The sequence below is a fragment of the Elephas maximus genome, chromosome 13 (genome assembly GCF_024166365.1).
Source record: "Elephas maximus indicus isolate mEleMax1 chromosome 13, mEleMax1 primary haplotype, whole genome shotgun sequence".
Lineage (NCBI taxonomy): Eukaryota > Metazoa > Chordata > Mammalia > Proboscidea > Elephantidae > Elephas > Elephas maximus.
The window spans coordinates 40908925-40925405 of NC_064831.1; the positions used below are offsets into that span (position 1 = coordinate 40908925).

Below are 16481 nucleotides of genomic sequence, written 5' to 3' on the forward strand. Positions count from 1 at the left end.
ACAAATTCTTGCCATGTATATATATGTGTGTGAGTACGTATATGTATATAGGAAACACTGTTGGCATCGTGGTTAAGTGCTAGGGCTGCTAACAGAAAGGTCAGCAGTTCGAATCCACCAGGTTCTCCATGGAAACTCAATGGGGCAGTTCTACGCTGTCCTATAGGGTCGCTATGAGTCAGAATCGACTCGATGGCCACGGGTTTATTTGGATACTTGTATTTTTTTTTTTATGTTTGTATGTATGTATATATTAATATTTGCTGAAACTCAAAAGGCCTGTCATCATGTTATTGGTGAAAAATACTTATTCTTATATTATCTTAAAAACTATTACACCTAAATGGAAAAGAAACATTTAGTTACATACATATACGTGTGTGTGTGTGTGTGTGTGTGTGTACATTTTGCAGCCGAAGAAACCATCTGTAAGCTCTTCCTATGTAGAAATTTTAGAGCTACCACTGGGACGTACAAAATATTGGCATAAATTTACATAAATTTGTCTTTAATGATGTGCTTTATGGTCTGGTTAGTCACCTCATTCTTGACCATATTCTCAATTTCTGTTCCACACAGTTCCTGTTTTCTCGTGGAGCACATCTGCTAATAAACCTACTAATACTGCAGAAGCTTCTTCTGCTCCTGCACCCCTGTTCACCACATGTTTGTTCTGTATTTTAAAATAGCTTCTCTGGAGTCACTGTTATGATACAACTGCATTTAATGAGTGGGTTATCACTGTAGGCAAACTGTGACAAACACTGGGAAATAGAAGCTGAGTGAGGAGACACAGTCCCTACTCCAGAGAAATTCTCACCACACAGAGAAATTCTAAACAGTCTAGCAAAGCACATAAATGGTGAATGTGACTGTGAAATGGCCAGTGAGCTTACTAGGATCTTATGTGTGATGGTGAGGAAGGCTTGTGGTCACACTGACGTGGGTTCAGGCCTGGACTGGGTTCTTTCTCAGCTATCGAGCCTGGATGAATTTTTCCACCAGACTTCTGCCTCCTTAACTGTAAAATAGGCCCAATAATACTCACATCACAGTGTTTCTCTCAGGATTAAATAAGAAGATGTATGTAAAACTGCCTAACTCAATAAATTATTAAGTTATCACTTAATGAACCAAGTAAGTGATAACTATAGGGCAAGCTGGGTGCTGAGATAAGGGTGGGATCAGGCAAATTCACTGTCTCTCTGTTGTTTTTCTAGAGAGATGTCATGAGAGGAGCTGGCTGAAAGTAGAAAGGGAGAGAATCTTTTGGAGGTGGGGCTTAGGGAAGATGTTGCAAGTTTAAAATAAATCCTAAGAGAAGACTTGAAGTGGCTATAAGCTAACAGACATATTGAGAAAATGTATTGAGATAAATGGAAGAAACAGATTTTAAGAAGGACGGAAACCAAGGGAAGAAAATTAGATTAAGTGCTTGGGACTACTTATAAGGCTTCTGGATCCAACTAGATGATCTAATTTTCAAAGTAAATTCAATGTGAAGTCGACATGATAGTGTCAAACCAGAAGGCATTTTAGGGACGACTCTGGACCCACACTTCCCAAAAGAGCTAGGTATCACAATCTTCTTTTTTCCCAAAGGGATACCAAAGCACAAAGAAGTTAGGTAACTTGCCCAAGGCCACACAACTTCTAAAAGGCATTCTTATGACTGAAACCCACAGCTGTGTTACTCCAAACCGTGCAGCTACCTACCGCCACAGAAAAGGAGAAGACAAGTCCCAACTAACCTTTACACATAGCTCCAAAAGAATGACATGAAACATAATAGAGTCCTTGACTGATACAATGTACTCAGATATGGTGTTTAAAATAATTAAATTCAAGATATACTTATGGATTTTGTAGTGAGAGTGCTTCATGATGTAAAATGGCGTGTTGATACAGCAGAAATGTCAGAACTGAACTGATGAGGGGAAGGGTAACTCTGGTGGAGCATTAAGGCCATACTAGAAACTTGTGCAGACAGGAGATTCAGTGGGACTGTTGACCAAAGCTTGGCTGAGACACAACAAGGGTTTGGATTCAGACAGTGACTGTGGCATAAATCTGGAAAATTGACAGCAACATGACACCTTTTCAGATTGGACTGGAGCCTATGTAGTATGATGGCTCAATGTGTCTCCTTTCTTCTCACTATTTTTAGTTTTTCAAATATACACTGCTTGTAGTGGAAGTAGATAGGTGATTCTTCCAACGTTTTCTCATATCCTCCCCCTTAGTTAATGAGATGCTTTACTGATTTCTGACTAAAGAACACGTATCGAGTATTTGAAAGTCAATATTGGCATTACTAAGGATAAGACTGACATATTACATAGTAAATTTTACTAGCATATTCTTGAAGGTTGACCAATAACTCCAAAAACACTGATAAGAAAAAGTATCACTGCTACCACCCAAAAAAAATCTAATTCCAAAGGTTTTTTGTTTTGTTTTGTTTTTGTTATGTGCAATCGAGTCAGTTCCAACTCATAGTGACCCTATGTACAATAATAGAATGAAACACTGCCCAGTCCTTACTTCCAAGGAACACTGTGGCTGTACTTCTTCCAAGACAGAGTTGTTCATTATTCTAGCAGTCCATGGTATATTCAATTTTTTTCACCAATACCATAACTCAAGGGCATCAATTTTATTTTGGTCTTCCTTATTCATTGCCCTACTTTCATACACATATGAGGCAATTGAAAATACCATGGCTTGGGTCAGGCACACCTTAGTCCTCAAAGTGGCGTCTTTGCTTTTCAACACATCAAAGACATACCCCATTTTTCTGACTTTCTTTTGAAATGTTGTTTTGTGTTTTTTAGGAGTAAAACGACAGGTTGTCGACATTTTCTCAGAACCAGGTTTGTTTATATTTGACATGGAATGACAGTCATTCCATGTCAAATACGCATTGCTAGTTAAAAAAAAAGCCTCAATTTTAAAAACAGAAGAGAATATGTAGTTGGCTTTAGTTGCACAAAATTGTAAAGGCAAACAAAATACCCCGTTTTTAAAATTAAAATAGGCGTTTCTTATACTCTTCAACATTCTGGAATAAATATATAATTCCATAATTATTTTCCTTTTAAGTGAGTTTTTTAGTTTTTTTTTTTTAACAAACCATGGATACTTAAGAAAAGTCTCTTAAGAACTTACGAAACTATGCAACTCTCTTCTTCCCCACTGTAAAGAAATCAAAGAGTTTAAAACTGTCTAATTGGTGTCATCATATCAAAAATAAGTGCAGACCATTCAGGCCTCAGTCCCGACTCATTTTTGTCCCTGCACTAGCACTACCAGTTCGGGGCTGTCTTCATAACCTGCCATAGGTGGTGACGGTCACTTTCCCTTTCAGGGCTTTAGTCAATTGATGTGCTCATTTACTAGTTAGCATTCTAGTCCTTCCTTCACACCTGCCCTGTGTCCATGCTTCACCCAGGAAAAGTGAACTGTAGAACTGAATCACTATTCAAAAGTTATAGCTAAGTGGACAGGAAGGCTGGATAATACCAGTGGGAGGAAAAGACACATTTATGTTTTTTTTTTAATTAATAATAAGGCTTTTAAATAGAAATTAATTGATATAAATATTAATCAGTATTAATTTAATTAAATGACATTCACTTAATATAAATATAAATTAATAGGACCTTTTTTTTTTTTCTACCTGTGTGTATAGACTTCCATTCTATTTACTTCATTTGAAAGCATTACAGGCATGCTACGAATATGTAGAGAGGACTGGTAACTTAATTGATTAAAATTTTGTTTCATTCTCAACATGTAAAAGATTTGAAAAACATTTTTAGTGACTATATTATAACAAATTATGGACAATATTGCAAAGAATGGGAATTCTAGAACACTTAGTCGTGCTCTTGGGAAACCGGTACATCGACTAAGAGGCAGTTGTTTGAACAGAACAAGAGAAAACTGAAGGTTTAAAATCAGGAAATGTGTGTGTCAGCGTTGTATCCTTGCATCATACTTATTCAATCCATATGCTGAGCAAATAATCTGAGAAGCTGGGATTTATGAAGAAGAATGCAGCATCAGGATTGGAGGAAGACTCATTAACAACCTTAGATATGCTGATGACACAACCTTGCTTGCTCAAACTGAAGAGGACTTGAAGCACTTACTGAGGAAGATCAAAGACTACAGCTTTCAGTATGGATTATACCCCCACTCAAAAAAAACCAAAAATCCTTACAACTGGACCAATAAGCAACATCATGATAAATGGAGAAAAGATTGAAGTTGACAAGGATTTCATTTCACCTGGATCCACAATCAACACCCATGGAAGCAGCAGTCAAGAAATCAAAGACCGTATTGCATTGGGCAAGTCTGCTGCAAAAGACCTCTTTATAGCGTTAGAAAGCAAAGATGCCACTTTGAGGACTATGGTGCACCTGACCCATGCCACGGTATTTTCAATCTTCTCATATGCATGTGAAAGCTGAACAATGAATAAGGAAGACAGAAGAAGGATTGATGCTTTTGTACTGTGATGTTGGTGAAGAATATTGAATATACCTTGGACTGCCAGAAGAACAAACAAATCTGTCTTGGAAGTAGTACAGCCAGAATGCTCCTTAGAAATGAGGATGGTGAGACTTTGTCTCACATGCTTTGGACATGTTACCAGAAGGGATTAGTCCCTGGAGAAGGACATCATGCTTGGTAAAGTAGAGGATCCTCAAAAGAGAGGAAACCCTTAACGAGATGGATTGACACAGTGGCTGCTACAGTGGGCTCAAACATAGCAAAGATTGTGAGGATGGTGCAGGACTAGGCAGTGTTTCAGTCTACTGTACATAGGGTTGCTATGAGTGAGACCAGACTCAACGGCACCTGACAACAACAACAATATTATAAAACATGCATTAAGATGCACCCCAATGCTCTCTGACTGATACGCTAAAACGTCAAAGAAATCTTGCTGTCAAGATCTCAACCCTGCAATGATATTTTGGAAGAAGGAATAATATTGGGAGTCGGTACAATTATGTATTGGTTCAGTTCCTTACCAGTTAGTTCTCTTAATCTGAGCTGATCATTGAATTTTTGTGATATCAAATTTCCTATCTGTAAAATAAAGAAGTTGGATTAGATATACTGTAAGTGAAATTCGAGGCTCAAAGCATATTCTGAATTAAACAGGACAATATTTAAATTGACTTTTAACCTGCTAATGATGCAAATAGGCTTTTTGAAAGCTGATTTACCTACAGAATGCTAAAGGGATCTGTGCACAAAGAAACATCAAGTGCCAAAGAAGAAAGACCCAACTCTTTTTTTTTTTTAATTTTTATTGTGCTTTAAGTGAAAGTTTACAAATCAAGTCAGACTCTCACACAAAAACTTATATACACCTTGCTACGTACTGCCAGTTCCTCTCCCCCTAATGAGACAGACAGCCCGCTCTCTCCCTCCACTCTCTCTTTTCGTGTCCATTTCGCCAGCTTCTAACCCCCTCTACCCTCTCATCTCCCCTCCAGGAAGGAGATGCCAACATAGTCTCAAGCGTCTACCTGATCCAAGAAGCTCACTCCTCACCAGCATCCCTCTCTAACCCATTGCCTAGTCCAATCCCTGTCTGAAGAGTTGGCTTTGGGAATGGTTCCTGTCCTGGGCCAACAGAAGGTCTGTGAGCCATGACCGCTGGGGTCCTTCTAGTCTCAGTCAGACCATTAAGTCTGGTCTTTATACGAGAATTTGGGGTCTGCATCCCACTGCTCTCCTGCTCCCTCAGGGGTTCTCTGTTGTATTCCCTGTCAGGGCAATCATCGGTTGTAGCTAGGCACCATCTAGTTCTTATGGTCTCAGGATGATGTAGTCCCTGGCTCATGTGGCCCTTTCTGTCTCTTGGGCTTGTAATCGTCTTGCGTCCTTGGTGTTCTTCATTCTCCTTTGATCCAGGTGGGTTGAGACCAATTGATACATTTTAGATGGCCACTTGCTAGGGCTTAAGACCCCAGACACCACTCTCCAAAGTGGGATGCAGAATGTTTTCTTAACAGATTTTATTATGCCAATTGACTTGGATGAAAAGACCCAACTCTTGATCTAGTCTCTAAGAGTTGAGGCAAACTATGTCAGCTGTTCAGTAGTTCTAAATTTGCTTGGCTACTTTCTACCCAGTTAAGTACGGAAGATTCTACTGTAAAAAGCCCTGTTTAACATCCACTGATTCTCAGAAATTTTGCAACTTTGCATAGCTGACTGTGCCTACAGATGTCTATTGGCTGATTAGGGCCATAGGAGCCTGGGAGGGCCAGATAGACATGTGGGCTGTCTTGTCAAGTATAGCATTTACACATCCTTGGTAGTTGTTGGGGGAACGTATTGTGGGATTTCATATCCTTACCTTGAATTTTGAAAGTAACATAAGCACCTGAGGATGTACAAAGAGATATTTCTTTTGTTACTCCTGTCAGGTAAGTGATTTTTTTCAACTAGATGCTGGTTCATTTAATTTGAGCTTATTGGTAAAATTCTTTGTATTGCTCCACATGAATCTTTGTGGGGCTAATTAACAAGTTCTTTAAATTTATAGTATTAGAAAATATAAAAGCTTACTTGTGAGGTCAGAACTATTTTGTCTTTTAAAGCTGACATGGACTTTTAATAACAAGCCTTCATGCTCTCTTTCCTCTGAGCAAGGAAATTTCTTGTTTAGATGCAGTAAGTTTACTTATTTTTTCAGGAAATGGAAGAAAAACTGATTGTGAAAAAAGTCATTTTATAGGCTAGCTACAGTTATCAGATTGTTGGAAGAAATGACGCTTAAAAACTTTCTTTAACCAAAATTTTCTTAGAACGTTTATGTAGTCATTTACTTGCCCTGTTTGTGGTCTTAGTTGACTGTGATGAGAAAACTGCAGCAAAGTAACTAAACCTTTGCCATCGAGTCTACTCCGACTCATAGAGACCCTATAGGACAGAGTAGAACTGCCCTATAGGGTTTCCACGGAGTGGATGCTGGATTTGAACTGCCGACTTTTTGGTTAGCAGCAGAGCTTTTAACTACTACACCACCAGGGTTCTATTAAAGTAACTGAATCTGCAGAATTAAAGCAAATATCTCTAAGAATGTAGGTGACAGATTTCAAACTCAAAACAACTGGGCCAACATTCAGTTTTTGAAGGGTCTAAGTAGAAAACGCACAGGATAAAGTGTATGCAATTTTGGAAATTGACTCAAAAACTTTGTTCCTCTAAGCATTGTGCTGTACTCAGTGTTAGACATGCTCAGGTTTTGGTTATGGTTTAGAGCTTTCCCTAAAAGTAAGGGTGGAAGAGAGCATGTACACCTGGGTTGGAAAGAGGGGTACTATGGTCTAACTTCGGATGGATTTGAGGCCAAAGTCAGAAAGTGAGTCCAGCTCTGTAAACTTGGGCACTTTTTTTTTTTTTAAATCTCGTTGGGTTTCAGCCTCTCCTTCTTCAGAACAAAATTTCCAGTAGACAGTTCTTTCCTGTGAGGAATAGTTGTTGAGAAGAAAGAAGTCTACTAATTTGCTAGAGGATTAGAGGGTTAGATTTGTTTGATACAGCTTAAAATTTATTTTAGTGAGCTCTCTTAAGAATTTTTACAGGTTTATGCAAATTTGCATGTAATGGTAAACTTGCTTATATTTTGAAATTATATATATGTAAATATATATATGCATGTATGTATATGTAAATTTACTTAAAAGCTTATAATTTGCTTACACAGGTAAAATGTTTTTTTCACCTCTTCTTCTCTGACTTTGTTTAAAAGAAAAAGCATTGAAGTGCCAGTTTTGAGAAGGGTTAGAACCTATTTCTGGGCCTTTGCCAAACCCTTTTCTCTACTTGCTATCATTTTCTGTCTCTGTAAGCCCTTTGGCTACAGGCGTCCTCCGGTAAATGCAATGTGGAGAAGTGATAAGGACCTAGGCAGAGGAACTACTTGACTCAGCCACTCTTGAGCGCAAGATGGGATGGGTTCTCTTTTGAAGAGCACGTAGTATCGGCATGCCCTTTTTTCCCCACATCATCCTCCATACTATTGACAGTCAGTTTCCCAAAGTGAAAATCTGGTTCAAACTGCTTTCTGATTTTCCATTGCCTTTTTTTTTTTTTAAGGACAAAAGTCCAGATTCCATACCATGGCACCGAACATATGGTGCTTCGCTACTTCTTCAGCCTTTTCCCATTTCTCTATTCCTCTCCTTCTCACATCTAATGTTGCAACCACCTAGATAGTGGCAGTCCCCCTGCTTGCAGTGATGTCTCAAAGTGGAGGACATTGCTGGCACTGCTGACTCTGTATCTAAGTGCCCACACAGCCTACCTGGTGAATACCTAAACTTCTTTCAAGATAAGTTCAAAGAAATCTCAACAGGCCTGTCTCTCTTCCTCCATTAAGTAGATTTGACCACTGCCTCCTATGCCTCCACTTCCACCATCATCCTAAAATACTCTATTACACATACATTAAATATTTGTGTCTTTATACTAAACTGGATTTTTTAAAAAGACAATGAATTGCTTATCATTGCATTCATATTACATAGCACACAGTACATACCCATTGCTGTCGAGTCAATTCCAACTCATAGTGACCCTACAGGACAGAATAGGGTTTCCAAGGAGCAGCTGGTAAATTGGATTCGAACTGTCAACCTTTTGGTTAGCAGTTTTAACGCTTAACCACTGTGCCGCCAGAGCTCCATGTAGAAGGCAAGATAAAAGCTTTCGTAATTGAATGAATATTCAAGACTATCAGTAACCATCAAGGCCAACAGAACACATATCTTCCAGACAGTCAAAAACAAAATCCTAAGATTTTATTAAGCCTTGGTCGTACCTTGCTAAGCACTGTGGACAGTGTGCAAGTTTTATTCTAAATCTAATCTGGGAGTACCAAGGATGACTTCACAAAAGAAGTGACATTTAAACTGAGACCTAAAAAAAAGAGTTAGTTAGGCAGAGATGGGGGAGAAATACTTTAGGCAGAGGGAAGATTAGACACAAAGATCTGAGCATGGAAAAAGTATGATGCATTTGAGGAATCAAGAGGTGGCTAGGATGGCCAGAGCCCCAGGGAGAGTGGGAAGCAATGAGGGTAGGGAGGGACGCTGGGGCTGGACCATGCAGGGTCCCCTAGGTGTTCACAAAAATGAGTGTGGCACATCCCATGGACTGAACACACCTGCCTAAACCGACCTCTGTGGAATTCCAACTCAGGTAGCTCCTTGCGTCCTGCTGGAACAATCAGGAAACCTGGAGGAGGAAGAGTATTGTAGTAACAGCCACGACTGTCAGTCTCAGTAAACTTTTAACATTTTAACTCCTTTAATGCTTATAAACTTTATGTTTGGTGTATTTCTTTTTCACTTTTAGATTCTTTTCTCCTGCTTGTAAACACTTTCTGTTGATGCATGTGTTTCAACATCATTGCAATCCTTCTGTACATGCCACTTTGCCACGTGGCTTGCCTAATTCATCGTTATTTTCCCAATTAGGTGCAATCTGAAAACTCACCTAGTTCTTTCTCCAGAATAATTTGCCCAAACATTTATAACGATTAATGTTTCATTGAACACTTATTATGTATAAAGCACTGTTCTAATGCTGTGGACATACAACATCAGCTAGTCCTGGGGATCTTGGAGCTCTGGAAATAAATGTTATATTTTAGAAGAGCCCTGTTGTTATCCATGAGGATTATAAAGGTGTGCTGTAACTGGAGGCGAATTACACTGAATTTAATGCTGTAAAGAAGGAATGGAAGATAAAAGCAAGGAATAGAACTGATGACCAGGACCAAGAGAAGAGAGCTCTAGGTGCCTTTTCCAGTGAGAGTTCTGTGTAGCTGAACCTTAGGCTCATCTCAAGTTTTTGTTAAATACCTATAACACACTTCTGGCAGTTAACACTTCTTGCTTATTTTTATTATTTATTTTATTAGCTGTTTTCATAACACATAGATAGACATATTTTATTCAGATTACACTTTTTAAAAATGCAAATAGATAACCTATACTCCATTATCTATGGATAAGGTAGAGCTGACATTTTCTAAAAGACAAATTATTTTTGTTCATTAGTTATATTTTTTAAATAATTTTTGCATATTTTTATTGGTTAATGAAAATATTTCTTTCCAAAATTCTAATCTTAATATTTGCTGAACATCAAATATCATGAGGTTATTGTTTAAAAAGGGCCTTGGTGGCACAGTGGCTGAGAGTTAAGCTGCTAACCAAAAGGTCAGCAATTTGAATCCACCAGCCACTCCCTGGAAACATTATGGGGCAGTTCTATTCTGTCCTGTGGGGTCACTGTGAGTTAGAATCAACTCAATGGCAAGGAGTTTGGTTTGTTTGTTTAAAAAAATTTCTTCTATTATCTTAAAAACTATTACAACTCTGTATCCATAAAGGCCTTAGGGACATTGATCAGTTATTTGCATGCTATTTACTTAATATGTGTAATTTAGTTAATTGTTTACATCCTTGTGAAGGAATTAGCTGGTAAGCTGAGTCAAGGAACAAGGTGAATACAGCATTTATAAAAGAGGATATAACATTGTAGACAATTTTGGAACATAAATCTTGCCTGTACAATTTGAGGGTAGACTAGTAGCTGGCAGATGGCAGAAAGATAGACTGTGGCTTTCTGTCCTTGAGTGGATTGACCAGAGGTGTCAAAGAAGACATTTTCAGTTGTTCGTGGATTCTTTAGGAAGCCTTTGAGCATTTAGCTAAGAACCAAATGTGACAACTGTCTCTGAGTAATGTCTGCAGGCATCCTTACCTCCCTACTCCATCATACGTGGGCATCATTTCCTTCAGGAGAATGTCACAGAGAGAATGATCAGAGATACATTCACAGCATTTAGTACACACATGTTTATCTCAGAACCATTTATTACTCTCAGAAGAGTGAAAATAATATGAAGGTTCAAGGTAGGAGACTTATAAACAAACTATAAATAAATAAACAAACTATAAAATGGCATACAATGAAGCCATTAAAAATCTTGTCATAGAATGCTATTCAACAACATGGGTGTGTCCATGGTATATTAAACAGATAATCAGGATGTAAGCACTACTGATACATATTTAAACACGGTAATCCCATACTTAAATATAATAGCTAAAATGGCTATATACCAAAATGTTAAAAGTGTTTATCTTTGGATACTTGGATTATAGATGATTCTATGTGCTTTCTTCTATTCCCAAATGTCCTTCATTGAATCTATTTCACCTTTGTAATGAAAAAATCTCTTAGCACTTTTTAAAATAAGTTGTAATCCACTTAATGAGATCTAAGAAAGATATATGAGAATACATATCTGTATACATATTTGTGTGCATATATTTTTATAGTAAAGAATGACCAGGATCTGAAATTAGTTGTATAGATTGGTTTTCTTAGCCAGTAATCTTAGACTGGAGACAGCAGCTCTTACATTTCTATGACAACTCTGAAGTTCTGCTATTGAAAGAGAGAAAAGGGTTATGGATGGGGAACCTTAGAATTGACTCACCCTCTTTCAAGCTAGGAAAAAAAAAATGAATTTCATGGTATTTTTGTTTAATTTTTATTGAGGAAATAAGATTGTACCTAGGACATAGAGATAGAAGGTATGGGGTAAAATTTCATCCTACATAATCCCCATCGGCTTCCACCTAACTTTAAAATGGACACTTTCCCAAAATTATGTAAAATGCCATTCCAGTCCAGCTTCAAGTCATCCCTTTGTGAAAAGGATCACAATAATAGCCAACATAAATGTAATGCTCACTGTGTGCCAAGTACTGTACTAGCTGATATGTATATATATATATTTATATATATTAGTGTGATACTTGTTTACATACATTTGAAGAAATCAGCTGGTAGGCTGAACCAAGGAATAAGGTGAACATAATATAGAATTTATAAGAAAGGATATAACATTGCAGACTGTTTTGGAACATGAAATTTATCTACTTATTTGGGGGATAAACAAATTCTTGCCATGTATATATATGTGTGTGAGTACATATATGTATATAGGAAACACTGTTGGCATCGTGGTTGAGTGCTAGGGCTGCTAACAGAAAGGTCAGCAGTTCAAATCCACCAGGTTCTCCATGGAAACTCAATGGGGCAGTTCTATGCTGTCCTATAGGGTCGCTATGAGTCAGAATCGACTCGATGGCCACGGGTTTATTTGGATACTTGTATGTTTTTTTTTTTTTATGTTTGTATGTATGTATATATTAATATTTGCTGAAACTCAAAAGGTCTGTCATCATGTTATTGTTGAAAAATACTTATTCTTATATTATCTTAAAAACCATTACACCTAAATGGAAAAGAAACATATAGTTACATACATATACGTGTGTGTGTGTGTGTGTGTGTGTGTGTGTACATTTTGCAGCTGAAGAAACCATCTGTAAGCTCTTCCTATGTAGAAATTTTAGAGCTACCACTGGGACGTACAAAATATTGGCATAAATTTACATAAATTTGTCTTTAATGATGTGCTTTATGGTCTGGTTAGTCACCTCATTCTTGACCACATTCTCAATTTCTGTTCCATACAGGTCCTGTTTTCTCACAAAACACAACTGAGGCAGGTTCTACTGATACACCTATTAAACCTACAGAAGCTTCTTCTGCTCCTACACCCCTGTTCACCACAGGTTTGTTCTGTATTTTAAAATAGCTTCTCTGAAATCACTGTTATGATACAACTGCATTTAATGGGTGGGTTATCACTGTAGGCAAACTGTGACAAACACTGGGAAATGGAAGCTGAGTGAGGAGACACAGTCCCTACTCCAGAGAAATTCTCACCACACAGAGAAATTCTAAACAGTCTAGCAAAGCACATAAATGGTGAATGTGACTGTGAAATGGCCAGTGAGCTTACTAGGATCTTATGTGTGATGGTGAGGAAGGCTTGTGGTCACACTGACGTGGGCTCAGGCCTGGACTGGGTTCTTTCTCAGCTATCGAGCCTGGATGAATTTTTCCACCAGACTTCTGCCTCCTTAACTGTAAAATAGGCCCAATAATACTCACATCACAGTGTTTCTCTCAGGATTAAATAAGAAGATGTATGTAAAACTGCCTAACTCAATAAATTATTAAGTTATCACTTAATGAACCAAGTAAGTGATAACTATAGGGCAAGCTGGGTGCTGAGATAAGGGTGGGATCAGGCAAATTCACTGTCTCTCTGTTGTTTTTCTAGAGAGATGTCATGAGAGGAGCTGGCTGAAAGTAGAAAGGGAGAGAATCTTTTGGAGGTGGGGCTTAGGGAAGATGTTGCAAGTTTAAAATAAATCCTAAGAGAAGACTTGAAGTGGCTATAAGCTAACAGACATATTGAGAAAATGTATTGAGATAAATGGAAGAAACAGATTTTAAGAAGGACGGAAACCAAGGGAAGAAAATTAGATTAAGTGCTTGGGACTACTTATAAGGCTTCTGGATCCAACTAGATGATCTAATTTTCAAAGTAAATTCAATGTGAAGTCGACATGATAGTGTCAAACCAGAAGGCATTTTAGGGACGACTCTGGACCCACACTTCCCAAATGGTACAAATAATTTACACACTTGTTTTTACCCATTATCTAATTCTATCCTCTCAACACATAAAGAGCTAGGTATCACAATCTTCTTTTTTCCCAAAGGGATACCAAAGCACAAAGAAGTTAGGTAACTTGCCCAAGGCCACACAACTTCTAAAAGGCATTCTTATGACTGAAACCCACAGCTGTGTTACTCCAAACCGTGCAGCTACCTACCGCCACAGAAAAGGAGAAGACAAGTCCCAACTAACCTTTACACATAGCTCCAAAAGAATGACATGAAACATAATAGAGTCCTTGACTGATACAATGTACTCAGATATGGTGTTTAAAATAATTAAATTCAAGATATACTTATGGATTTTGTAGTGAGAGTGCTTCATGATGTAAAATGGCGTGTTGATACAGCAGAAATGTCAGAACTGAACTGATGAGGGGAAGGGTAACTCTGGTGGAGCTTTAAGGCCATACTAGAAACTTGTGCAGACAGGAGATTCAGTGGGACTGTTGACCAAAGCTTGGCTGAGACACAACAAGGGTTTGGATTCAGACAGTGACTGTGGCATAAATCTGGAAAATTGACAGCAACATGACACCTTTTCAGATTGGACTGGAGCCTATGTAGTATGATGGCTCAATGTGTCTCCTTTCTTCTCACTATTTTTAGTTTTTCAAATATACACTGCTTGTAGTGGAAGTAGATAGGTGATTCTTCCAACGTTTTCTCATATCCTCCCCCTTAGTTAATGAGATGCTTTACTGATTTCTGACCAAAGAACATGTATCCAGTATTTGAAAGTCAATATTGGCATTACTAAGGATAAAAAAAAAAAAAAGGATAAGACTGACATATTACCTAGTAAATTTTACTAGCATACTCTTGAAGGTTGACCAATAACTCCAAAAACACTGATAAGAAAAAGTACCACCACTATCCCCCCAAAAAAATCTAATTCCAAAGTTTTTTTGTTTTGTTTTTGTTATGTGCCTTCAATTTAGTTCTGACTCATAGTGACCCTATGTACAATAAAATGAAACACTGCCCAGTCCCACACCATTCTCACAATCCTTGCTATGTTTGAGTCTATTGTTGCAGTCACTATGTCAATCCATCTCGTCAAGGGTCTTTCTCTTTTTTGCTGACCCTCTACCTTACTAAGCATGATGTCCTTCTCCAGGAACTGGTCCCTCCTGATAACATGTTTGAAGTATGTGAGACAAAGTCTCACCATCTTTCCTTCCAAGGAATGCTTTGGCTATACTTCTTCCAAAACAGACGAGTTCATTATTCTAGCAGTCCAGGTTCAATATTTTCACCAACACCATAATTCAAAGGCATCAATTTTATTTTGGTCTTCCTTATTCATTATCCAACTTTCATACACATATGAGGTGATTGAAAATACCATAGCTTGGGCCAGGCACACCTTAGTCCTCAAAGTGACATCTTTGCTTTTCAACACATTAAAGACATACCCCATTTTTCTGACTTTCTTTTGAAATGTTGTTTTTTTTTTTTAGAAGCAAGACGACAGATTGCCCACATTTTCTCTGAACCAGGTATGTTTATATTTGACATGGTACGGCAGTCATTCCATTTTAAATATGCATTGCTAGTTAAAAAAAAAAAAAAGCCTCAATTTTAAAAACAAGAGCATATGTTGTTGGCTTTAGTTGCACAAAATTGTAAAGGCAAACAAAATACGCTGTTTTTAAAACTAAAATAGTCATTTCTTATTCTCTTAAACATTCCAGAATAGGAATATATAATTCAATAATTATTTTTCTTTTAAGTCAGTTTTTTTTTTTAGCTTTCTAACTAATCACGGATGCTTAAGAAAAGTCCTTTAAGAACTTATGAAACAATGCAACTTTCTTCTTCCCCACTGTAAAGAAACTAAGGAGCTTAAAAGCATCTAATTTGTCTCATAAAAAGACCAGACTTAATGGTCTGACTGAGGCTAGAAGGTCCCCAGAGGTCATGGCCCCCAGATCTTCTGTTAGCCCAAGGCAGGAACCATTCCGAAGGCCAGCTCTTCAGGCAGGGATTGGACTGGACTAAGGGATAGAAAATGACACTGGTGAGGAGTGAGCTTCTTGGATCAAGTAGACACATGAGACTGTGGGCAGCTCCAGTCTGGAGGGGAGATGAGAGAGCAGAGGGGATCAGAAGCTGGCTGAACGGACATGAAAATAGAGGGAGGAGAGAAGGAGTGCGCTGTCTCATTGGGGGGAGAGCAACTAGGAGTACATAGCAAGGTGTACATAAATTTTTGTATGAGAGACTGACTTTATTTGTAAACTTTCACTTAAAGCACAATTAAAAAAAAAAAAAAAGAAGTGTCTAATTAGTTGGCACCATATCAAAAATAAGTGCAGACCATTCAGGCCTCAGTCCTGACTCATTTTTGTCCCTGCACTAGCACTACCAGTTCAGGGCTGTCTTCATAACCTGCCATAGGTGGTGACGGTCACTTTCCCTTTCAGGTGCAGCTGCAGACCTGCCTTTAGTCAACTGATGTGCTCATTTACTAGTTAGCACTCTAGTCCTCCCTTCACACCTGTCCTGTGACCATGCTTCACCCAGGAAAAGTGGCCTATAGAACTGAATCACTGTTCAAAAGTTATAGCTAAGTGGCCAGGAAGGCTGGATAATACCAGTGGGAGGAAAAGCTAACTTCACTTTTTTTTTTTAATTAATAATAGCGCTTTTAAATAGAAATTAATTGATATAAACATTAATTAGACATTAAAAAAACATTAATTGGTATTAATTTAATTAAATGACATTCACTTAATAATATACATATAAATTAATAGGACATTTTACCTGTATGTGTAGACTTCCATTCTATTTACTTCATTTTGAAAACATTACAGACATGCTAT

At 37.9% G+C, this 16481-nt stretch overlaps 1 protein-coding gene across 3 annotated transcripts in view; it reads left to right on the forward strand.

Moving 5' to 3' along the window:
• The window catches only part of GYPA (glycophorin A (MNS blood group)), a 48049-nt gene that overhangs the window by 25534 nt on the left and 6034 nt on the right, over positions 1–16481 (forward strand). For 2 of the 3 annotated variants that reach the window (XM_049905793.1, XM_049905794.1), the window contains exons 3-4: positions 12597–12695; positions 15114–15152. In XM_049905793.1, coding sequence (XP_049761750.1) covers positions 12597–12695; positions 15114–15152 — 138 coding nt within the window. Of the gene's footprint in view, positions 1–6339; positions 6456–12596; positions 12696–15113; positions 15153–16481 lie in introns of those variants that run through there. The other variant, XM_049905795.1, reaches the window with a different exon arrangement.